Source organism: Poecilia mexicana, unplaced genomic scaffold, assembly GCF_051168715.1.
Source record: "Poecilia mexicana isolate PSO_F unplaced genomic scaffold, ASM5116871v1 scaffold_18, whole genome shotgun sequence".
NCBI classification, from domain to species: Eukaryota; Metazoa; Chordata; class Actinopteri; order Cyprinodontiformes; family Poeciliidae; genus Poecilia; species Poecilia mexicana.
The window spans coordinates 1,147,953-1,173,264 of NW_028263387.1; the positions used below are offsets into that span (position 1 = coordinate 1,147,953).

The 25,312-nt window shown below is 38.7% G+C and overlaps 1 protein-coding gene across 2 annotated transcripts in view; it reads left to right on the forward strand.

Annotated features, from left to right (window-relative positions):
- The window catches only part of afap1 (actin filament associated protein 1), an 89,529-nt gene that overhangs the window by 1,291 nt on the left and 62,926 nt on the right, over positions 1-25,312 (forward strand). For both annotated transcript variants that reach the window (XM_088015098.1, XM_088015097.1), the window contains exons 2-3: positions 22,553-22,681; positions 22,822-22,904. In XM_088015098.1, coding sequence (XP_087871224.1) covers positions 22,553-22,681; positions 22,822-22,904 — 212 coding nt within the window. The remainder of the gene's footprint in view (positions 1-22,552; positions 22,682-22,821; positions 22,905-25,312) is intronic.

The window sequence follows — 25,312 nt, forward strand, 5'->3', positions numbered from 1 at the left end:
CATGAAACCTCCTTTTTAATTTGTTTGGAATTTGGGGTTATAGTTTAGGTAGGACTGGACAATAAATCAATAACAAATCAGATTTTTTTGCATGGTCTTCACATTACCAAATGTGATCTCCAGTGTGATCTGTAAGCAAACCTAAAAGTGTCCAGCATGCGCAGTAAAGGGCGCTGTTACATCACATGTAGAGCACATACTCATTGTTTGCGGAAGTAAACATGGATGCTAATGGTGGAGCACATCTTGTGATTTTAAAATTGTTGTCCAACAGGAGCCAGGACATTAACAACTTAATCCGCATTATCACCCGCCATGGTTGTTGTTTTTGTTCCTCCTTAAGGAAGAGCCAGCTGTTTCTCCCCCTTCCACACATCAGGATGCAGAATAGTGACGTTTGCCGAGTACCAATGACATTCAGGTTGGATGAATGCGACCTGGCCATACAGACACAGGTCACATTTTAAATGATCAGAAAAGTGTCAGATTTAGGACCAAATATCCAAGTTGCCTGGGTTGCATTCAAAAAAATCTGATCTGTGTTATTCAGACTGTAATAAAAAGGTGAGATAAAGGTCACATAAGGGCAAAGAAAAATCAGATTTGGGTTATTTCAGGCTGCATTGTGATTAAAGCCTAACTCAGTCACTCTGGTTACCTAGCAACAACCTTGCACAGCAGCAGTTTCAGGTTTTGCCAATGTGCGTCATAAGTGCTTAAAAAAACATCTACAGTTTTCTACAGTGAAAACTGTAGATAAAAAAGGAAATGTCACACCACCAGTTTGCCAGTATTTCAGATATTTAAAACCAAAACTAATCATCAATTATCTACCAACAATTTTTGATATCAATTGATATGAAACACTTGTATCATAAGTTTTTCAGCCATATCATCCAGCCCTAAGTTCAGGCATTATTTGACCTCTTTAGCTGCTTGTTGTTGCAAAAACAGTTCAGATGGTTCCCACAGTTACACATCATAATTATCCAAAATTAAAAACAATAATTGCTATCTGGATGAAAGAGCTGAATGGAAATGTGCACCCCATTTTCAGATCATTATTTGGAAAGAACGCTGAATACCATTATCTCTAGTAGCCTAGCACAGCTCTGTCCCACATTCCAGGTGGGCTATTTGTTCAGCTAGCCCCACTATGTTCCCAAAAGCTACCAGATCTGATCCTGACATGAAAAGCTGCCCTCTGGTTTTGATTTATCCTGTTTGTGGTTATGACAATAGAAAAAGCTGCAGGGTATTGGGTGGCCCAGGTGGCACTTCTCTTTCTGATGTTTGGTCCAGAACTTACACATCCATTTTGCAGCAGCAGTGTAGAATCCAACCCCAGTGTCCTCTAACAGGAACCTTTCTACGCTCTCCATGGTCTGTGATTTGCAGACAAGCTTCATCTGAAGAAACTCATTGCATGTACAGTCATTGCTGAAGGTTTTAGATGTATTTTGTATTTAAATATTTCACATTTTAAAATGTTTAGTCCCAGCTCAAAGTATGATCTTTGAGTAAAGATCATTCTTTCTCCTAACTTTGGTTGACTCTGAAGCTATCTCAGTTTGTGAACAAAGTCCTGGCTGATGGTGGCTGGATCTCAGTCTCTTACACTGAGCATGAATGTGGAGACATTCCTTATAACAGGAAGAAACTTCCTGTTATAAGGAAGTTTCTTCCTTATAACAGAACCAGAAACTGGTTGTGAAAGACCATTTGCCACTACCAAATTGAAGTGTGAAGAAACAAATCCAATTCACAGAAAACACAGACGCAGATCCAGGATGACTTTCTATGGTAAAGAAAAGTAAAAAATGAATGGCAGTAGTAGATCTTTTAGTGGGTTCATTTAGAAGAGAAACATTGCTCACATATTTACATAGCATTTTGAACTTTCAATAAAAAAGACAAAAAGATTTTTGAAATGCAGCTTAGGAATGGGTGATAGCACTGTTGGCTTTTCAAATCTGTTTTTACGTTCATTGTATTTATCAGAAGTGAATAAACAGGAATTTCTTCACAGATTTCTGAAGTAGTCTGCAAATGGATGAAGTTGTGTGTTATCCTTATATCTCATAATGCTGAGCTCTTTCTCCATTGAGCATTTTCTGACAATTTGGTGCCAGACACACAATTCTGCAGGAAATGGTTTGGACAGCTCAGCACAAGAGTCCTTACAGTCTTAAGTTTTAGAGTCTTAATTCAGATGTCTAGAAATGTAATTCAGACTAGTAATAATTACATTTGACATATCTTAAATTTTAATTACAGATGTGTGACCCATCAAATGTGAAATCTGGTTGTCACAACCCGCTTGCTGCACAAAGCTGCTTGCACTATTTTGAGCTCTCCCTCTGCCCCTTCCATCCTGCCACACTTTCAGACATGCCCCTGATCATGGCTACTCTTCCTATGAACTCACCTGATTGGTCCTCTGTTCAAGGGGGTTCACTTTCTCTTTTGAAAGATGGTAGTTTCCCTCCATACCTTTCAACAACCACTGCCACTATTCTGCCAATGTTGCATCCCTTGCTGGAACTATTAAAATAATTCAGAGGCTGTATAGTCCCACACCTGTTTCAAATTACATCACTGTCATAGTAGTGGCTGCAATCACCGTGGACAAATAAAAAACAAACCAAAAGCAAAAAATATGTAAACTCCTGTGCAGCAGCCTCTCCGACGTCCGCAAGCCAGAAGTCATAGGAAGGGTGTGATGCCAAAATTTAAATGCAAGTTCTACAATTAAACATTTAATATTACTAAAAACTATTCAGTTATGCTCTGTAATATAAAAATTTTACATTTGTGCATTGCACATGTTAAAAAAAAGAATGAATTCCTCGTTGTGATTTGTGAGATGTGACCTGTAAGTCTCTTTGTTTCTTTTTATGTTTGTAAGTGTGAGCATTTTAATAGTATATGGGGCTTATATGTATATATGTTACCCATAGCTCTTGCCCTGATTGAAAACAAGAAAAGAATTACAAACACTTTTGTTTTGTGTTTATTTTGTTTATGGACATTTAAAATACAAAACTGAAAAAATGAAACTATGTCAAGGATTTTTTGTTTTGTTTTTTGTGTGTAGAGAAAGAAAAATATACTTTTTGTCATTCATTGTGCTAGAGGGTCAACATCCTATAAGTGTATTGTCCTTGTGTGAACATTTATAAATAATACAAAAGTAACTAAAAATCCTAGTTGTAGGGATAGTCAGTTGAATCCAATTTTATCCTTCAAAGGCCAGCTATTTGCAGAAACTAGTATTGTGTAGGTCTCTAGTATTGGCTTGATGACCTAGAATCTTTCCAAAATTATTGATCAGATAATTTTTAGTGAGCCTTTCATTTCTCTCACACTGAAGCAGTTCAAAGTTCAGTCAGAGAAACCACTTTCCCCCAGCAGAAGGTTCAACCTCAAAGCAGGAGCTTCTCTACAGTCTCCATCATCCTCTTCTCTACAATTATATTTTTAAGAGATACCACAATGAGTGTCATCACTCTGCCCAAGTCTGCCTTTAGCTTACTTGTGAACAAGCCCCCTATCACCTAAGGATTGCCCCTAATATCATCTGAAAGTGTTTGCCAGTGCTGGCCTATCTCTCTACAGTGCTGCTCTGTATCTCCAGCAGCAGCAAACCCTTTCTTCTCCCCCTCTTTACTTCACATCAGGATTTTACTAGAGGTGTGCCGATCGATCGGTCACCAATCATAATCGGGCCGATTTTCGTGAAAAAGTGCGTGATCGGCGATCATTGTCTCTTTTACCGATACCGATCACCTACTTCTCATTTCCAGCCTGCCTGTGCAGCTGGTCTCCTCTTTCCTTCACTCTGCGCAAACGCGCAACAACAAATCTTAAGCGATAACGCACTGAGTGAATGGGGAAGTTTGCTGCGTGTTGCTGCGGAAAATTGAAGCACGTCAAAATGCATCAACACAACGAAGCTAATACGACATAAAAACAATGCCAGACTTGACGGAGTTTGGCTACATCGAGGCTCACTGCAGTAAAAAAGACAAACGGAGGATCAGATAGCAGGTAAAGCAGCGCACAGCTACAAACACTCAACCGGATTAGCATGACGGTCAGAAAGCTAAACAAATAACCTGGAAAATTATTTAAGTCTTCGAGCTGCGATGTCAGACGCTGGTTCTGCTCTCCTGTTGAACCGCTGCTACGCTACAGGTAGTAATATCTGACAGACGGAGCGCCGCTTCTGCTCCACCTGGTAGTGACTCTCACACCGAACCTCTGCTTAAAGCTGCAGCATCTAACTTAAAAAAAAAACAAAAAAAACATTTTACATAAAACTTTCGCTGTCCTAACATGAGACAGATAATCTCTGAAAAAATAATTGATCTCCTCCCTGATCCGCAAAATTACTCCGCTCAGTCAGAAACAGCCAATCAGAGCTAGCAGTAACCAGCTAGCCGCCATGCTATCAGGAAGTTTTCATTCAGTAACTCTGGATTGTTTATTGTAATGGAACCTGTTTTTGCCTTTGAATGTTAAGTTTTATACTTGAATTTTTTTGGCAATGTTGAGAGGTTTTATTTTGGCTCATTGCATTATTTAGCCTCTTCAGAGCCTTCATATGTTATCAGTCTGTTAAAGATAGCACTACCAATAGCAGTACAATTTGCACAAAGCCTGTTTTGTTTAGTTTTCTTCTTGGAAAAAGTTATTAAAAACAAGTTTTTGTCTAAATTAAGGTGAATTCATGGTTCCTTTTTCCACATAATGTAACCGGTAGTGTTTATGATAAAAAAATAAAAATAAAATAATAATAATAATTATGTGATCGGTATCGGTGATCGGTATCGGTGTATCGGCCCTCATGGGTGATCGGTATCGGTATCGGCAGGAAAAAACCTGATCGGCACATCCCTAGATTTTACATATGCATATTTGTGTTCTGGAAAACATCTGCTCCTATGGTAAACCACCTGCGCTGTTTGATAGCAATCAGTTCCCTCTCTATAATGTTTACTTGGCATCCCCAAGTCCAAAAACTACAAAATGAAAGGCGAAATTAAAAGGGGTTGGGGGTGTGTGTAACAAACCTCATAATTACAGTCCTGAGGAAGAGGGCAACTGCTACATAGCATGCCTTTCATCATAAACTAATGCTGCAGCATCTCTGATCTGCTCATAACTCTCTCCTTTCACTTGGTGCTCATTGAAGCTCAAACTTTATGAAACATTTCATGTTATAGCGCTTTCACCAGCAAGTCAGGTCAAACCTCTCAGTTCAAAGACTCAGGGTTTTCTCTTTCTCCTAACGTTTTGAAGTTCTACTAGCTTTAGTAAGTTTGCATAAAACTCTTAATTATAAATACAAGAAAATACTCATACATACAAGAAAATGTCATAATTACAAGATCCTGATTTTCTAATTATGAGAATAGATCTTGTAATTACAAGGTCCTGATCATGGATATTATTATTGCATAAAATTCATATCACAATATACATTGTGATAGGTGGCGGTAACGATGTATATCACAATATATTTCTGTGTTAAACTTATAATAGAAACAAAAAAAAAATCGCATCCTAATTGAGAGAAATGTACATACTGGTATGTGCTAAAATCTTTTTAGGTACTTTTTGAGGATGTTATCTGTATGTAATGTTTGGATTTATGGTTTTATTTTCCTGAAAATGAGATTTTTTTTAAAGGGAGATTTGGTAAGTAGCAGCATAATCCCAATGGTGACTACCAAGGGTGAAAGCAGGGGGGAACGGTAGGGTACTGCGTACTAGGGGTTGAACGACTACATATTTTTTAAGGTCGACTACATCATGATAATAGTCGAGTCGATGTCGACTAGTCGCGGTGACGTCATAGTGACGTAAGCGCAAAAACCCTTCACAACTACTTGGAGGCTTTATCAGCTATTTTCACGGCAAGTATGGACCCCCCCCACACACACACACACACTCCCCTTCTCCTGCTTTTACTAAGTCTATTATGCAGAATTAAAAGAGCAATAAACAGATCATTCTTCGTGAGCAGGGAGAAAAGTTCCTTGTACAAAGTCGGGTATGACTTTTTTTTTTTTTTTTTCCAAACACCGGCTGATGCTGATGATCTCTGGATAGCTACTCGTATAGGAGTCAAATTATCACACTGACCACAATGGTGCTTTTGGAACATCACAAACCAAACTTATTATGAACGGATCCCGTTTGGTTACAGTTGAATTTAACGAAACCTCCTGCTGCTCCTCCGCCCGATGAGCAGCATGATCTCTGCTGACTCAGCAGCGGCTCTCTGAACCGACATGCAGACGGCGGCCGAGATCGCCTCTATGGGAGCTTGGACTTAGTTTCCAGATGTAGTCAAACCATATCTTTATAAGAGCGTAAAGCTGTCAGGTTAAAAGCTTCAATACGCAGGGTGACGCTGATCAGTTGGATGGATAAAAAAGCCTGACATCATGACGCGTTGTAACACATTACTCCGGTAGTCTTTTTTATTGATTTATTTTTTTAAGGATTTTTTTCGGCACTAGTTTATTTGACAACAACCTGACTGTAAGGGGGCAGAGAGAGCAGAGCGAGGCCTGGGCCCAGCGAATGGAGGACGGGAGTCGGACTCCTGATTACCGCGGGCTAAAGTCTCTGTATGCGGGGCGCCACGCTAACCACCGCGTCGCGCAACGCCCCTATTGCGGTAGCCTATGCTGTAATTTACAGTTTGTAATTATTAAATTATTTACATTTTTATACAATTTGAGCTTTCTGACGAACTCACCTAGTCCACCTTCTTTCATTTTCTGGGAAAAATCTGTTTAGTCATGTAATTGCGACTAGTCGACTGGCCCAGAAAAAAGTCAGTGCAGAGAAAAGAATCGACTAGTCGACTAATTGGTGCAACCCCTACTGCGTACCCCTAAAAGATTTAGCGGGGGTACGCAGTACCTGCAAGAGAGAGGAGCGGCTGTCTGCTGTAAGAAGTGCACCCATCAGCCGTGACTGATTAGTTTTTCAAGAACAATCTAAAACACGACTTAATCAGTTAATAAATAACTTTTTCCCCATTTCATATTGTTTCTGAACTCTTAATGCTTTACTAGAGCAGCGGTGCAAAACGTCGATCGCGGAAGGTTTTGAGTCGATCTCAGCATTAGGTGACAAACTGAACGCCGCCAGGAGGCTGAGACCAGCAGGTCCTCATCTGATTGGCTTATCAAAACGTTCATAACTTTATTAAAGAACAACAACAAAAAAATCAACAAAACGTGTTCAAATTAATGACCCAACAACAATAATAATCTCAGTGATTATTGTTTCAACAAGGTGTTGCGGAATTCTGTGCATTTCGGTTCCATTATTAAAATAACGAGCAGAGCAGGAGTTTAAAATTAACTCATCAACCACCGCTGTGTTCATGAGGGGCTTATTAATGATCATAAAATAAATATCAAGCCTGCAACCCTGATATTGTAACGGACTGAATGTTATGTTTTTAACGTAATCTCTGGTCGGCTTGGGGAGCGCAGGAGGTTGCCATGGTAACGGGTATGCTTAAAAAAAATCAGCACAGAAACTCCAAAGCACACAAAAAAGCATATATATATATATATATATATATATATATATATATATATATATATATATATATATATATATATATATATATATATATATATATATATATATATATATATATATATATATATATATATAGTGGAAAGATAGATTTTTTTTTTTTTTTTGTCATAGTACTCCCAAGAATTTAAAACTACTTTCAACCCTGGTGACTACAGGGTTAAATCAAAGATAAATAAATAGGATAACTGAAAAATACATATACGTAGAAACTAGGGATGCTCCGATCAGGTTTTTTGCTGTCGATTACGAATCCGATCACCCATGAGGGCCAATCACTGCCGATCACCTGGATTGGCTGTTAATTTTTTGCTTCAGGTATAAATGCTATGTGATCTGACAATTGGCAAAGTGGAAAAATTACCAAGCAATAAATTCACCTAATTTAGTCATAAAACATGCAAAATACTTGCAGTTATAATACAGCAAGTATGACAACTGAAAAGCCTGCAATCAGTAAAATAATATTAACAGTAAGATTCTCAACAGCCTAAGTTATGAGTCAAATAAATCTTGCAACACTGTTTATATCAAGTAATGTTGAGTAAAAATGGAAACATCCATTCAAAGTCAAATGCAGGTTGCATGAAAATAAACAATACTGAGTTAAATTAAAACTTCCTGAGCGCATGGCCAGCTGATTAATGCTAATGCTGGTTCTGATTGGCTGTTTCTGACTGAGCTGAGTAATTCTGCAGAACACAGAGAGGAGGCAGAGGAGATCGATTATGTTTTCAGAGATTATCTGTCTTATGTTCAACATAGCAAAAGTATGGAAGCCTTTTCCGCCAGTTTGATAAAAACAAAATAATAATTATCTCGAAATAATGAGATAGTGTCTCAGAATTTCGATATAGTACCACACCACCCAGTGTTTCGGCAAAGCTGTCATATTTTTTACATGTTTTTGAAAATGCGCTGTCAGACACACACACTGTCGTGGCCTTCTGGATTCCAAAACCAAAGACCTCCAACAAAGGCCGAGGGAGGTAACAAGTGGTTTGATTCTTACACGCATTCCGACTTGTTTGAAAAAAAAAAAAACTTTATTTTTTGTAAAAATATCAACAAAATAATTACTAAAAATCTCTTACAACTTAGTTGAAAACAAAAGTTAACTTAATCTGACATTTCAAGTTCAAAAAGTGGTCAAAAAATCATTTTATAAAAACCTCCCATCATGAGACCGGACATTTGCCCAAAAACAATAAATCTCCATCAAGCACCCGGTGTGGTGCTTGATGGAGGGTGGTCTTACCCTCCCATTATCTTCCCAAAATAATGGGAGGGTTTAACAGTTACCAAAGTAGTCTAAAGATATATATACAGGTCCTTCTAAAAAAATTAGCATATTGTGATAAAGTTCATTATTTTCCATAATGTAATGATAAAAATTAAACTGTCATATATATTTTAGATTCATTGCACACCAACTGAAATATTTCAGGTCTTTTATCGTTTTAATACTTTCAATATATATAATCAGGTTTTTTTTTCAGTAACAAGTAATCTAACGCGTTGCTATTTCAAATCCAGTAGTCAGATTACAGTTACTTATTGAAAACACTTTGCGTTACTATTTTCTTTTGTAATCTACTTTTATTTCCTCTGTGCGTCTTGGGGAGTGATCGCCGTTTCTATGCAGCGACAGAAACAAACAATGGAGGGAAGAGAGAGATGTGCATTTTGTTGTTGGATAAACAGGAACTTTGAGTTTCGATTATTATAAGCGGCTTCAGGCTTTTTCTTTTTTTCTAAAGTCGCTTGCAGATTTAATGAGTCGTTGGTTGTGGCTTTTGGGCTAGGAAATAAACAGACATACTCCAGAATTTGTCTGACATCCTGTTAGTTTTAGTCAGACTCTAATTGTCCATAATTTCCCAGATGATCCGTCCTGCTGCGTCTTTAATGTCAAGTTAATATATTTGCTGTGAATGGGTTGCGCTACAACAAACTGCAAACATCGAGATTAATATGAACAGCGCAATAAATGTGAAAACAGCCACGAATGAGCATGTCCATAAAGTTGTGCAACTAAACACTATTATAATTATTAATATTAAAATAAGTGTCACAAATCTGTGCAGCCATCCGAGTTGTAGAGCGGCAGGAGGAGCTCTATGCGCTGCGCTGTGACACCAAATGCAGGGCCGTAACGCAGAACCTGGAGGCTGGGGCAGGGAGGGAGTGAGGTGTAAAATCCTATTTAAAGTTTTCCATTCAATACTGGAACATACAAATTACTAAAGTTTTTTTTTTTGTACTGTTGACACCATTAAACAATCTCAATCTCCCCTTCAGTATAATCCAAGGGCGGAGATCCCATCTCATTATTGGGGGGGACCATAAACAGGAAAATTTCTTAAGACCAATATTAGGGGGGGTCGGCAAAGTTACAGTGAAACGTAACGTAAAATGTGGTTTAAAATGTTTTTAACCACATTCAAGCTGCAGGGCCAAAAATGACTAGTAATGCACATCAAACGTGTTTTTCTCAGTAAGCAAACTGTTGAGAAGTAAAACTAAAATTCAAATGTTCCTTAGATATGAGTTTTGTTCAGTCTGACTGATCTAATTTCTGCTACACCTTTACAAAAGTTTAAGGTTCTAAATAAAAAAAGCTTTAGTGAGTAACTGCTCTTAATAAAAGTCCTCATAATCATTGATCTATTGTGGCTCCCAATACAAGTTATTGGCTATTTAAATTATAACTTAAGTTGCTTTTTTTAAGCCTTTTTTAGTTTTGTCATGTCCTGGGTGACTGAAAATAAATAAGTAGATAGAAATTAATATCTGGGAAGTATCATAATTTAAACGTAACATTTAAAGCACCAGGGTTTATATAGAAACATATTCAGATTTTATTTTGTGGTTTTAAAGGCTCTCCATTGAAGACAGTGAAAAATAAAGGCAGCTTTCTGTTTTTTCTATCTGTTCTCTCTTCTGTTCTCGGCTCCCACACTCTGAGCTGGTCTATTTGCTCAGCCCCTCCCTCCCATTTCAAACTCTTCTAATTAACTAGAACTTAAGGGTTAAATATGAATGAGATGTTTGACAAAAAAAAAGCTTAAGTCTATCAAAGCATTGTAGCAGTTTTGCTAATGAGGCAGCTTATCATGATTCAGCCAAAGTAACAAATTAACAAACTGCAGTCTGATTTTTATTGTTAATGTGTTTCTTCTTATTGAGCAGTGAAAGTAAATAAAACGTGTCACATGTCTTTTAAGTATTTACTTACTGGAGGGTTTTATGTTTGTGCTGTAGAGCCACAGCTAATAGCTAACAGCTAGCTCCTCATTTCTGTGGCTCTGACGAGCTTGTGCAGTTCAGCGCTGTTGCTCCTCCTTCAAGTTGGACTGAACCATTGTTCCAACAATGGTAGGGGGGGACCTAAAAATAATTCTCTTTTCTTCTGATAAATGGCAAATTTATTCCATTCTAGGTTTCTTTTGCCTTTTTATGTTGATATTATTTAAATGCAAACGTTTCTTCAATGATTTTTTTTGGGGGGGGACTTTTCCAGTGGACAGCACCTCTGTAAAGACTATGCACTAAATGGGACAGGAAGTCCTTTCTCTTGGAATTTATAAACTCCCTGTGACATTATGTTTTCTTTTCTGAAACTCTTCCTCCTTGTAACTGAAAGTAGGTTTGCATTGAATTGTGGAATTAATAGTTTGCATACCACTCTTGTTCTCTGTATGTAGTTCAGTCTTTCATGGCTGGTCACAACAGTGACCAGCATGACACACATATGCTGGCGGATAAGAAAGTAAGATAAGAAAATCCATCCATTTTCTTATCTCACCAGGAGTACAGGTGCCTATCTCCAGTGGTTAATGGGCAAGAGGCGGGGTCACCCTGCTCACCCTGCCCATTAAAGGGAAACACACAGACAGGGCAAACAATCAAACAATCACAGGACAAACCAAAGGAGAATTTAGAGAGAGCATGCAAACTCCATGCTGAAAGACCCCGGGCCGGCATTTGAACACAGGACATTCCTTGCTGCAAGGCAACAGTGCTACGAACTGCATCACTGGAGTTAAGTTGTAGTACATGATTTTAAGAGAAATTATACAGTTAAATTAAACATGGTATTTTCCTGAATATAAAACTATGAAAAGTTTTATATTCAGGCAAATTTCAAAGAACATGTAATTTGATATCTTTTCAGTACAAAGATTTGAAAAAAGTTGTCCTATAGGTATGAAATGGAGTTAGGAAGGGGTGACCTACGTCCATGGCAATGAAATGCTGATTCCAACCGCTTCTTTCCACAGGAGTGGATAGGGCATTTTGGCCCTCAAGGGTTTGGAGTTCTGGCTTAGACTTTTTCTTTTCTGTTTATGAAGGCCACTAATGCAAGCAAACTAAGTACAGACCCATACTGATTTACAGGAGCAGCATGGCTTTGTGACAGAGTCTGGACCATGTGATGGTTTGTAATTAGAATTTTTGGAAAGATTTTCCCAAGGGAAAATCCCAGAACTTTACTCGGTGAGCGAAACCAAAGCCATAAACTTGCTGATATTTGATGCTGTGCCCCCTGCCCCTCAAACAGATCTCTGTATTCAGACCTCAACCTGAACAGATGCCAAGCACCGAGACTGAACACATCCCAAAATTGTTAAAGGCACTGTTTGGCTCACTGGGATGGCATGTGTGCTATCCAGTCCTAGCAGCTGTATTCTGGGAAGAAGGAACAATGATATCGTCCCTCTAACCTGGTCAGGCATTTCCAAAATAACAGAGCTGCAGCTGCTCAAGTTTCCAGCAAGACCCAGAAATGACCCCACACACACATGCATGCGTGCACACACACATGCAGACAGTGGTGCCTAAGCCAGGAGAAACGACACCTTTTTCTGCTGAGCTGTAGGAAGTTTGAATACCTGGCAGGGAAACGCTTTTCTTGACTTGCCCAGGTGTTGTAGGCTGTAGGGACTAATGCCCTTTCCACCGGCTCTACTTCAACAACCCGGCTCGGCTCGGCTCTGTTTCGGAGTGACCGCGTTTCCACCGGCCCACTTGGCTCTGTTGCAGGGTACCGCCTCCTGGTGGCGGGGGGGTGTAGCGCCCCGCCTCCAGGAGTTACGTGCTGTGCTTCGTTGCATGCGACCTAAGGCGAGTTGTTGTTTTTCTGATACAAAAGAAGAAGAGAGAGCTGAGCTATTTTTTATAGCCTGATTGAGATTTTTCTGAGACTAAAAGAAAATGTGACAGTGGGAGGAAAGCTGCGATGTGGTGAGGAGGAGCAGCGGCAGGAAAGCAGGTGGCTCAGACGGTTCAGGTAATCTAACGGTTATTTTTGTATTAAACTACGATAAAACTTGTAATAGTGCCGAATATACATGAGCTGATGTCAGTCAGGGTGTTGCAAATAACTTACAAATATCAGAATTAATTCATAATATATTTCAATGTGTTTTCATGTTGGTAAACTGCCGCTGCAGACCATCGTGGTTCTTCTGCAGCCTTTGGGTTGTAGGACGTCTCATCAGTGTCCGTCTTCCTGACTGCTGGTCGGTGTTTACCTTCAGGATGTCCAGAGACCTTCACCTTTCTGGAGCAGGAATCACATGAGCTCAATATGCTGATGAAACATTTCTGATAAAAAAATGTGTCTGTTGTTTTTAACTTCTCAATACGTTTAATTATGATTCACCTGATGTCCAAAGTATACTGAGAACAAATAAAACCATATTCCTTCCAATCGGACTGGTTCTAGTTCCATGTTTTCACATTTTGGACACTAAGAATTTAAAGTTTAAACTCAGTCTTATTTCACTAATTAAGGTTACAGGTTTTGGAAACATTTTCTCCCTTTCTTACATTGAAGATTCTGCAGGAAGACAGATAAACAGTGAGTGGATAGAATGATGATGTATAAACTAGAAACTAACATGATTTGGGTTCTTGTTAATAGAAACCCTGATAATAATGTCAAAATGTTTGGTTTGCTGAATAACGTATTCAGTTTCGGATGGCTTCATTGGTAATCTACAATGTTAAGTTCAATGAAATATTTATGTAATATAATGTTATTTTCACTCTGTCTAAAGCTCCTCACATTTTGGGAGGATTGTATTAGGAGTTTGATGCCATATAAACTACAGTATATACAATAATGTGTGGAGTGAGCAGAAATAGAGACTTTGTTCACTGAGACAACAACTTTTATTTTTCTGTTCGTCTCAATTCTCCATGGAGCTCTGCCATATCTGCTGGTAGCTGCTTCCTCCTGAAGGAGATCCTGTTCTGATGGTTCTCCTCATCGTTCTCCATCATGTCAGCCATGTTGCTCTCCTTCTGCTTCCTGAGAAAAGTAATTAGATGTTATAGCTTATAGCACATAAATGTAGATAAATAACAGTTACTAATGTGGAAGTTACATATGTAGCTGGTTCCATCCGACTCATCTGTTGTATGTACTCTCCGTTGTGTGTGTAGGTGAAGAAAGAAACCAGCAGTCGAGGACCCAGGGTGTTTTGTAGCAGGAAGGCGGGTTTATTCTGTTCAAAATAAAAATGAATTCAGCACAGCAGTTCCCACACAGACCTCTCCCCAGCGCAGCTCGGCGCGAACTGAGGCAGGAATGTGCCACAACCAACCAAAACTTAAGGTCAGCAAATAAGTAAAATATCAAAACAATTAAAATAATAATAATAATAAATAGCCACATCTTTCACTGTTCAAATCAAATAAACCACAAAAAGAATCCTTCACTACAATATGAAAATATACTAAACACATAAATTTAACATCCAAATGACATTTAAAGCAACTCGCATACCTGTTCAAAATAAAAATGAATTCAGCACAGCAGTTCCCGGGCTCCGGCCTCCCCACACAGACCTTAACCAACCAAAAGAACAAAAATAAAAGCGTTTGGATGGTAAACTCGATAATTGTCTTTAATGTGGGAATTAAATACCCAATAACGTGCTGCGCTAAACATAAAACAATTTAACAACAAAATATAACAAGTTGTGAGCTCAGTGAACATACTTTTAAGAACATTTCGAATATTTTAACACTTAAACAGAAGACAACTTTATACGCTTACCTCTCCCCAGCGCAGCTCAGCGACTGAGGAGAGCAGCGGGAACACACAGGATATGACGCCAAACAGGAAGCAAGAAAATAAAAGCGTCACCACCAAAATAAAATTCAGAAACTAAGAAAAACAAATATACATAAATAGTGAAGATGGATTTGAGGTGAAATATACACCTTTTTTACAGACTTGCTACACATACACATAAGGAGTTATTTAAAACAGACATGTTACTTTATATATACATGCAAACACTTTTTTTTACCATCCAACCATACAGAATTATAAATAACTGGAATAGTGTAAATTAAAGACAAAATGTAATTATTTGTAAGTTTTAGACCTATGCATGCATACAGCCATGGATAAAATACCACTATCGTTTTCTTCAGGTTTATTGCTCATTCTACAATTACTAATTCATAATTTGATTAGAGAACTGATATCTAGCCATTTTACAATAATATGATGTCATATAACATGTTTTATTATCTCGCAACGGGGGAAACTCGGATGCAACAGCAAAATGAGAAACAATCCAAGCACCTAGATTCACGCAAAGATAAGAAACAAGCGAAGGTAAAATGCTGTACAATATTGAGTTATTTATAACTGTAATGTGCAACCGAGTGTCTTCAGAAAATGCGCATGTTGTGTTTGAGCAATAAAAATACAGCAGACTTTGTGTTTTAAATGTCTTCCATGACTGTATGTATGCAACCTTAAATGTAGTACAAACCAGACAGATATATCTACAAACTTCTCACCTGGCTGGAGAGCAGCAGCGGCGTCAGCTGCGTCTGGTCGGTGTTCACCGTGAGGCTCCATCGCTCCGAAGCAGCTAACGAGGCTTTACATTCGCTCCACTACTGACAACAACGACTCATTCCTCACGGCTCCATCGAGATGCCGCTGAATATTGAAATCCGAAGCAAAGAAAAAAGCCGGCATCTTTTTTTAGTTAACGGCTTGTTTGTATCTTCCATCACTTCCGTGTTGCAGCGAGTTTCAAACGTTGCGCCTTCATTTTTCTTCTCTCTCTGCTGCTCCGTCTTGTTCACGCCCTCAGCCAATCAGTGAACAGCAGCGAAGCTTGCGTCACCTACCAAACCAGGGACGGCCCGGCTGGCCCTGCTCTGAAGCAGGACCCTAAAAAGCAGGGCCAGCCCCGTTGAAAAGGGCTGGTGGAAACGCATTTAAAGCGAGCCGAGCCGGTGGAAAAGGGGCATAATTGCTGTGTTTGGAATATATTTTTGATGTTCCTGAAGCGGGCATGGTGTTGACACTTTAAATGAATCCAGATGGAGATGGATACTTGGGAACATCTTAAGGCTTACTTTTAGAGGATGTTTCTGCTGTAAGGCAATGATAAAGGTCCATCTTACACTGATAAAAATATTTTGCTCCTTAAGGATTTTTTTTAAATCAACAATAGCATTATTTTGTTAACCTACTTACATTTAAAAAATGATACACAGACACACATGCACACATATCGGTGTGTCATCAGAGCATGACAGACATATGCTGGCAGAATATTTTTATCAGTGTACTTCAAATCTTTGCTGGTATGTTGGTGCTTGGGAACTCTGATAGCTTACGGGTAGTATTTGATGTTTTGAAATACTGACTGAAACAGTAAAATCAAGATGTTTTTTGTTGTATGGATGAACTTAAAGAATAGGTTCTTGCTAGTTAATTTATTTTCTGAAAAATGAATGCAATGGCTTGTTTCTTGAACAAATATTTTTGAGCTCAATACTAAATATATTTGTGTAAAGACACTAATTTAAATTTTCATTGTTGATTTCACAAATTTAGGTTAAATTTACTTCGCCACATATTCATTTTTCTCAGTGTAGGTTACAGTGAAAAAGGGAAGGAATTAAAGTACAGGAATTGTTGCAAAAAGCTTAAATGAATTGCATTGAAAGGAAGAAGCTGATGGATATTATTTTTCCTTTGTAATTTTTTTTGCTAGCAGAATTTTCTTGTATTTGCCCCAGGCCTTGTTTGAGGGTAGGCCCATTGCATGCCACTTTGTTTTTCATAGTCGTCTGTAAAGAGCTAACTTTTTGTTAATGATACACAGTCATACACGCACACATATCAGTGTAGCATTCCAACCACCCATTTGGAGTATTGCTCAGGTTGAAAGAAGCTATGTGAGGCAGTAAACGGAGCAGTAAAGACTGCTTGACATTTCTCTGCGTGGCCAAAACAGTATATTGTGAACATGACCCAGGTGCGTGCAACATCAGAATTAAGTTTATTAGCCAGTATTTTGTGTACAAACAAGGAATTTGACTTTTGTTTCAGGTGCTCACAATGTATGGTCTTTATGTATATACATTTCAGAGGAAAAACAACAAAAGATATACATATACATATAGCAAGCTCTTAAAGGTTGTCTTTTGTGTTTTACAGTAGATTATTTGACCACTAAGATTGTAAGGTATTCATTGTGTTCACTAGTGAGACTTCCTGTTAGCTGTTTTTTTGCAAGTAGTTGTGCATAGGCCCACCAGAAGGTAAACGTCTAATCAGTTTGGGTGCATGATGTGAGGGATCTGCAGAGATGTTAGCTGCCCTTTCTTGACCCTTAATCTGTACAGGTCGTGGCTAGAGGCAAGGCCAACCCTGATAATCCTCTTTGCAGACTGGATTGTTTGCTATAGTTTGGACCTGTCCTGTTTTGTGGATGAGTAAAACCAAATAGTGATGGACGAACACAGGACAAACTGAACAATGGCTCACCAGCAGCTCCTGTGCTCCTTGAGTTGCCTCTCAACCAAGCTTAGTTCCTGGCTGGGAGTAGAGACAGTCTTATATGGTCAGTGAGGGGAGGCAGTGTTGGTTCTCTTGAAGTCCACCATTATCTCTACCGTCTTCAGCACACTGAGCTCCAGGTGGTGCTGACCCTTCTAGTGGACCAGCAGGCTCATCACTATCCTGGATCAGACCAATGACAGTGGTGTCATCTGCAAACTTCAGGAGTTTCACAGACCTTTCTGATGAGGTGCAGCCATTTGTCTACAGAGAGACTTGAAGTGGGGAGAAAACAGAACACAAAGGAACACTAGTGCTGATGGGGTTTGTGTGAGAGAAGATGCTCCCCAGCCTCAGCTGCTGCTTTCAATAGTATCAGTGAGGAAGCTGGTGATACATTGACAGGTGAAGAATGACCCTGTGACCTTGGGGAACTCCTGGTGTTCCATTGGTGTACTATCCTGGGTGGCCAAAGTGGTGCAGGATGAATTATATTCCTGAGTTGTCTGCATGATCTGCCAACCTGTTCTTACCCTTGACCGGCTCATTAGCTCTCTTGGTCTCAATCAGAAGAATTGCTTTCCAAATGTTGTAAAGATGTGTCGTACAATTGTTATGACTTTTTTTCGGGACTCTAGGACTAGATTACTGGCCAAGTAATCCAGGGTTTTCCCCAGTGTATTATAAGCCTGGCAGCTCAACATTCTCTACTAGCCCCCTACCAGGCTAAGCGTTGCTTGTTTATGTTATTATGTTATGTTATTAGGAAAAGAATAATAATAATAAATGAAAAAAAAAGCATATTATTTATTTATTTATTTATTTTAGACGGATTGCAAGCCAATTTGTTGCTCTGAGCATTTCACTGGTGAAGAAGATTTATTCCTAAAAAATAGGTTAAGGAATAAACCTACTCCTAAGTTTAGGAATAGGTTTATTCCTATTCCTAAACCTAGGAGGTAAAGTGAAGCATTTCCTTCACTTTACGTACATCTATATTGTACACAGTGGTCTGGATGAACTGTAAACTATAGATAGGTTTATAGTTCATGCAATTAAAGCCGTCAGCGCGCGGACCAATAACACAGCTGGCGCCTCTGTACGTTGCCTTGTGCGCTGTCGCTGCTTGATGAAGTTTACCTCAGTGCGGATTGTGTGCCTACTTTCAAACTGGACACAGGCTGACCTGTATGGATATTTACATCAACCACTTGTGTGGAATTAATTTTCTTTGGCGAACTCCTCATCAAGGTAAGAGTTTAAACCCCACCAGAGTTGCGCTCTGGTTGCGCAACTCTGTGAACCGCAGGAAAAGGGCCGGCCCAAGGCATAAGCAAACTAAGCAGTCGCTTAGGGCCCCAGGGTCATTAAGGGGTCCCCTCAGTGGAGCTGATTTTTATTTTTTTGTAATAATTTCTATGTCATTATAATATCAAAAACACACAATTTCACCATGGAGTGATTTGTTTTTACAATAATATATATTTGCTAATGTATGTAGAAATCATTATTTTATGGATAAAAAGAAAAAAAAAAACTGCTCTTCGGGGGCCCCTGGTAGTCGGGAAGATACCGCATGCTTTGCCGGTAATTTGAGCTGCTGTGCAATGTGCAGAGCATCCAAACGTCCAAAGCTCCGGTCAGAAGTTAATTAAGTTAGCAAAACAATGTCTGACTTATCCTTCAGGGAGGGAGAAAAGAGGAAAAATAGAAAAAAGCCAAGATAAAGGTTTGTTTTAATGTAATGTAAAATATTTATTAAGCTGCTTATAGAAAATTAGCTTGACCATACCAAATTCAACAGCCAAACATTTATGCTAGGGACTTTGTGTGAAACTGAGTTTAAACTTTAAATGAGTTGATTCTCATGGTTGGCTCTGTATATTTCTGAGGTATTTTTGGCTTCAAAGCAGTGCGTTTGATAATAATTAAAACTTCTCAATGTTTGAAATTGTCAACTCTAGCAAAATGTTTTTACATCAGGCTACATTGATGAGCTGCTCTATGCTGTAGTTGGGCATATGTTGTTTGCTGCTGAGCAGAATCATTTTGTGGCTAAAACAAACATTATTTTTACATCAACTTCTAAGTTATGTGAAACTTCTGTTAAAATCATTTGAAGGCTCAGAATCAGTCCAGTACCGGTCCACATTCTCAGGGGAAATAAATTAAATTTTCAGCTATTGGAGTAATGCTTAAGAGAAATTTATTTAATCAAAAAATGTCATGAATATCTGTATAGGGCTGCACCAATTGCAGTTTTCTGGCCGATCCCTGGTTACTGATCTTTAAAAAGCCTGACCTATCGATTTTGATTTTGGTTGATATGAATTTTTTTTGTCTGAAATGTTGCTAAATATTAGGGTTGAAACGATTCCTCGAGTGATTCGAGTTCCTCAATTATTAAAATTCCTCAAGGAAAATGTATCTGCCTCAAAGCTTCTCCGTACTCCATAAGCTTTACCAGGTTGGTTACTAACATCACTAACAAGAGGGGTACATAACAACCTATAAAATCTTGTCCATTTGTACTTATTACCTTGCACATATGTGCTTAAGCAATATTGAGAAGCTGCATAGAAAGCGTACAAATACATTGACTGTGAAGCATGGTGGTGGAGGGCTCATGATTCAGGCTTTGACTTTACAGCCACAGGATGTGGTCAGTGTGTTGGCAATAGACTCCTCAGTATAATGAACTCTCGCCTATTCCTAGATCATGGATTTATACCATCATCACGGCAAATTATTTGTGGAAAACTCACCTTTTAGCAGATTTTTTTGTACTGAGTATCTAAAATATTTAAAAGAAAATGAATTTGTCATGATTTGTGTGAGGGTGTTGAGGAGTAACACAGGTAGGCCCAGGTTGACATAGATAAATGGTGATTTAATAATGAACAAAAATCCAGAACCTCAGGCAGCACAGGGAAACAGAAGCAACTGGCATTACACACAACGAGGACCCGACAAGAGACGAAGACAACAGGTGGGTTTAAATACACAGGGAGGGTAATCAGGGATTGAGACACACTTGGGAACAATCAGGACAGGATGGCACAGAGACACAGAGGAACAGCACTAAATAAACACAGAAAAACCTCAAAGTAATTATACAGAAAACACAGATCACCACAGAATCTTCGGAATCTTAGGAAAATGGTACCTAGGCATCATTTTACTTGACACAACATTGGCTGGCATTTGCAAAGCAGCCAATCCAGGTGTGACATTCATTTTCTTTGATTTCTGGCAGGCTGTACCCCCAAGAGCAGAGATACGGAACATGGTAGATGTTAGCCTCTACCGTAGTTGTAAGTCTGTTTCCGCTGTCTGTGTTTACATATTAATACATATTGACATAAATTAGTTTTTTGAATTCTTAAAATAGTGAGAAACACTGACAGGGGATCTAAAGTAAACACAGATTTAATTTACACTGTAAAAAAAACATGTTTATTGTGGCTACTCTTGCATCATAATAATGTCCAAACAACAAAAATGCCAGAGTAGTTTTTTAGGAGGAGGTTTTTGACTCACTCAAAATAAAAAGCACTCACGGAGAGTTTTCTGGTTTCAAAGAGAGTATTTTCTTTACTTACAAAATAACAAATATTCTCCGAGTTGACTTCATACAAAAATTTAAATATAAACGTTAATTGTGTGGTAGAAAAACTGTTTCACTCCTCACTCCTTCACCAAACAATCAGATCAACTACAGCAGCTGCTAATTCTCAATAGGCTCCAACAATGGTATTTAATTGAAGATAGTAAGTTGACTTAAATCAGTTTTCTTCAAATTGCTATCAACACTCACTTTTAGTAAGTTACTCGGAATTTGTGGTTGAAAGGTCTCTCCAACTCACTCTACATGAGTTGGATAAACTAAAATATCCAAAATCACTCACATTGTACTTAAAATACAACTAGAATTTTAATTATTTTAAACGTATGCTTTAACATGTTTTAGTTTTTCAAAGATCCTGTACACTGAAAAAGAAAATAGTTCATCCAACTTAATTTGTTAAGTTGGTTTAACTTAATAATTAAGAGGGGGAAGACAATGCAGCAAACACCATCAGGCTGGAATTGAACCTGTGACGGCCACATTGAGGACTAAGGTCTCCTTATATTTGTTGTGCTCTACCCCTGCACCACCACAGCACCACGGTCAGTACAGGATCTGTCCCTGGTGAAGCTTTCATCACGACGTCAGATGTAGGATACATACATCATTGAACTTAATTGTTTTAAATACACCATTTTAGAGTGTTCTCTCAACAAATATTTAGAGTATTCTCTAAAAAGAGTATTCTTAGAGTACGCTTCTTAAAGTGCTCTCTCAAAAGTGTATTTGAAACAATTAAGTTCAGTGCTGTGTTCATATCCTACATCTGACATCTTGACAGAAGCCTCACCAGGGACACAGAAGCTGCGGTGGTGTAAGGGTAGAGGACAACCCACACGAGGAGACTTTAGTCCTCGACGCGGCCGTCACAGGTTCAATTCCAGCCTGATGATCTTTGCTGCATGTCTTCCCTCTCTCACTTTCCTTGCGCTCTTCTGACTGAGAAGATCTGGAAAACGACTCATCTCTGTCCTGCCCCCCTTTAGCCAATGAGTCAATCAATGGCTGACTTCAAACCAACCCTGTCTGGCCGGCCCAATTGGAACCGTGGCTTTCAGGGTTCTTGGAAGTGGGATGGAACCAGGTTAATGTAAGAAGTGCTAATGGTTTGCAGTGCAAAAAGTCCTGGTTGAAATTTGCCACAATGGGATACATGGTAGAGGCTGCATTATGTTGTGCGACATTTTTCTTCTGAAGGGACAGAGAAGCTTGTCAGATTTGAGGGAAATGGAACTAATTACAAGATAACCCTGGAAGATTTGATAAGAGGTTTTTAGAATGCTACAACAAACCCACCAAAATGTATGGTCTGAAAATGTACCACTTGGTTTTATTGAAACCATCAGCCTGTAGTGTCACAGAAAGATTTTATTCATTTTTTCTTTTCAACTGTTTTGTCTTTAATGTTGTGTATGATGCAAAATGAGTAATTTTAAAAGAAACCTCATGTTGTGTTTGTCTTGTAGCAATGGAGGAGCTAGTGACCGAGCTTCGCCTGTTCCTGGACCTGCTGGACAGAGAATATCTGAGTGCTGGAGTCCGAGAGAAGAAGGTCCACCTCTCCAACATCCTGCAACGTGTGCTTTCAGACAAAGGTGAAATGAAGAGTCTTCATCTTATCTCAAACTTTTCATGTGGGAAGATTCTCCTTACCCAGTTGGAGTTGATCATTTTACAGTTGTCCCTGTTATTCCTGTCATTACTAGTGCTAATGTGAGCTCTTTGATTTTTGCAGAACCTTCATTTAAATCTGAGATCCACAGTGGTTTGCCAGCCCCACCTCAGATGCCCCTGCCAGAGATTCCTCAGCCATGGCTGGTAAGTTTCACATCCTTCAAGTTTGACACTGCATTCACACTGCAGCCTGAAGTAACTTATTTCCGATTGTTTGTCAAATCAGATTTTTTTTTGCCAGGGCTGTTCACACTTCCAAATATATGCCACCTGTATGTGTTTTCCAGTGTGAACGGGCAAACAACCTGAAAGTGTCCCACTTGTGCAGTAGAGGGCGCAATAATATCAGCGTTCTCAGTGTTCTGTCAACCGCCACAAAAAAGAAGTGCCCAGTGTTTGCGGAAGTAAACATGGTTGCTAACGGTGGAGCTTAGCTTATGATTTTGAAGATGTTGTCTGACCGGAGCAGCATAATAGCAACTTAATCCTCATTATGGTCCGTCATGATTGTTGTTTTTATTCCTGTTTGGGCGTATCAGGACGCAGAATAGGGACATTTGTTGAATATCTATGACATTCAGGTCAGACGAATGCAACCTGGACGTTAGGTTACATTTGAATCGGATACATATCGGATACCCGAGTGGCCTGGGTCACATTCGAAAAGAGTCCGAGCTGTGCTGTTCAGACTGTCAAAAGGATCAGATACAGGTCGCATTACGTCAAACACAATCAGAATTGGGTCACTTCAGGCTGCAGTGTGAACACAGGCTAAGATCCCATCCACACAGAAACAATTATAAGTGTATCTGCGAAGATTTCTTGTCAATTATGCATCAATCCGATGCTTTGGAAAACCTGAAACAATCATTGTTGACACTAGGTCCCATGGTGGATAAATTGCAAATGCTGGTTTCATGCTGCATCTTTTTTGAAATGATGAATGTGAAGTTCTATTTCTCTCTGTCCTGCATGCTCCTCACTATCACAAATAGCAAACATGGTGTCGCTTGGTGGTGTTTTTTTTTTTTTTTGCCTCATTTTCTGGTCATGTTACAGCACCATAGATTGGCCCAGCATATCTTCTACAGTAATTCCTACAGTGCTGTGTTGTGTGGATGTACATTTTTTCTCAATAGTTTACAAAAATTTCTTATGTTTTTCTCTGTGTGAACAGGGCCTAAATTTCACATGTAGCTTTTGCTTTGTTTTTCATTTCCAGTATGTGCTTTGTTAGAATGACTTACTGGATGCATTTCCAGTAAACTGGTTGACCAGTAAACTCTGCCATTTTGTTTAGTGAAAACTAACTTTCATGGTTTTAGTGTTGCCAGGGTAACTGGCAACACTAAAACCATGAAAGTTAGTTTTTGTTGGTCTGAATTAAGTTGAACAAACGTTAATGAGGCTTTCCAAACTGCCAGAACACACAAGCACAGGTTTATTTTAGATTTCTAGATACTTGTGAACATCTCTGTATGTTGACAGTGAAGTGGCAGAATTTGTTTTTGTCTTTTCTTCATGGATGGAGAGAAAGCTGTTTGGGCAAAACCAAACAGCTCAGTTTTGTAAACTTGTAGTAATATACGGGATGCATAGATATTATAGCAAAGTAGCTACTATTCATTAAAAAAATAATCATTGTTGTAAATCAAACAGAACTAACTGTCCTAACCTGTGAGTTCCTTAGGGGTCAGTTCCAGTGTTCTGACTATCAGTGCTACCTCATCAGATTTTCCTACCACAGCACGGATAGATAGCTAAGTCTATCAGTGCTAAGCATCCAAAACTTCTACCATGATGTTTACAAATAGAAAACTATATGTTAAATATATTGACTAACATTATTTGAGTGACGGGACTGAAGTGGAAGCTTAGGAGTTATGCTTAGTATTGGAACAATTTATGTACATGATGAAACCACAAGAAGATCACTTCCTTCATCTGAATATCCTACCCATTTAAAATGAAAAGCTTTAGATGTATGCACTAATCCTTTTATTAGAATATCTTACCTTTTAAAAAATATTTTAAATATGAAGGTGTTTGTAAGAATAAAACGATATCAGACAGGGGAAACATGTTTTTATTGGAATTAAATTAAACACAGACAAATACAGATCACCGCAAAACATGTTGTATGACAGACTTTATTAATTGCAGCGCAGCCACAATGTGTCCACTGAACTGTGCAGGTCACTGTGTACCTGAAATGATAGGATATGATTAATATACACTAACATTACACCACTACACAGCTTCAGTCTCACATACTATTTACAAGCTGCCTGTCATGTAAACTAAAAACATGAAGTAATACAGCAGCTTAATGAAAGCCAGGTATAAAATAAATTAAATAAAACTTAGTGTAATCTGCAATGAAATAAAACACATGAAATTAAACTTCCACACGTAGGACATATTTATAAGAAATCTGCTGAGTAAGCAGTATGTGACGTAGCACCGATGTGTGCATTACCACAAGGTAGGGTGGATTTACTGGTAGCATAGAAAAACAGAACACTGGGTATATCGTTTGCTTTTTACATGCT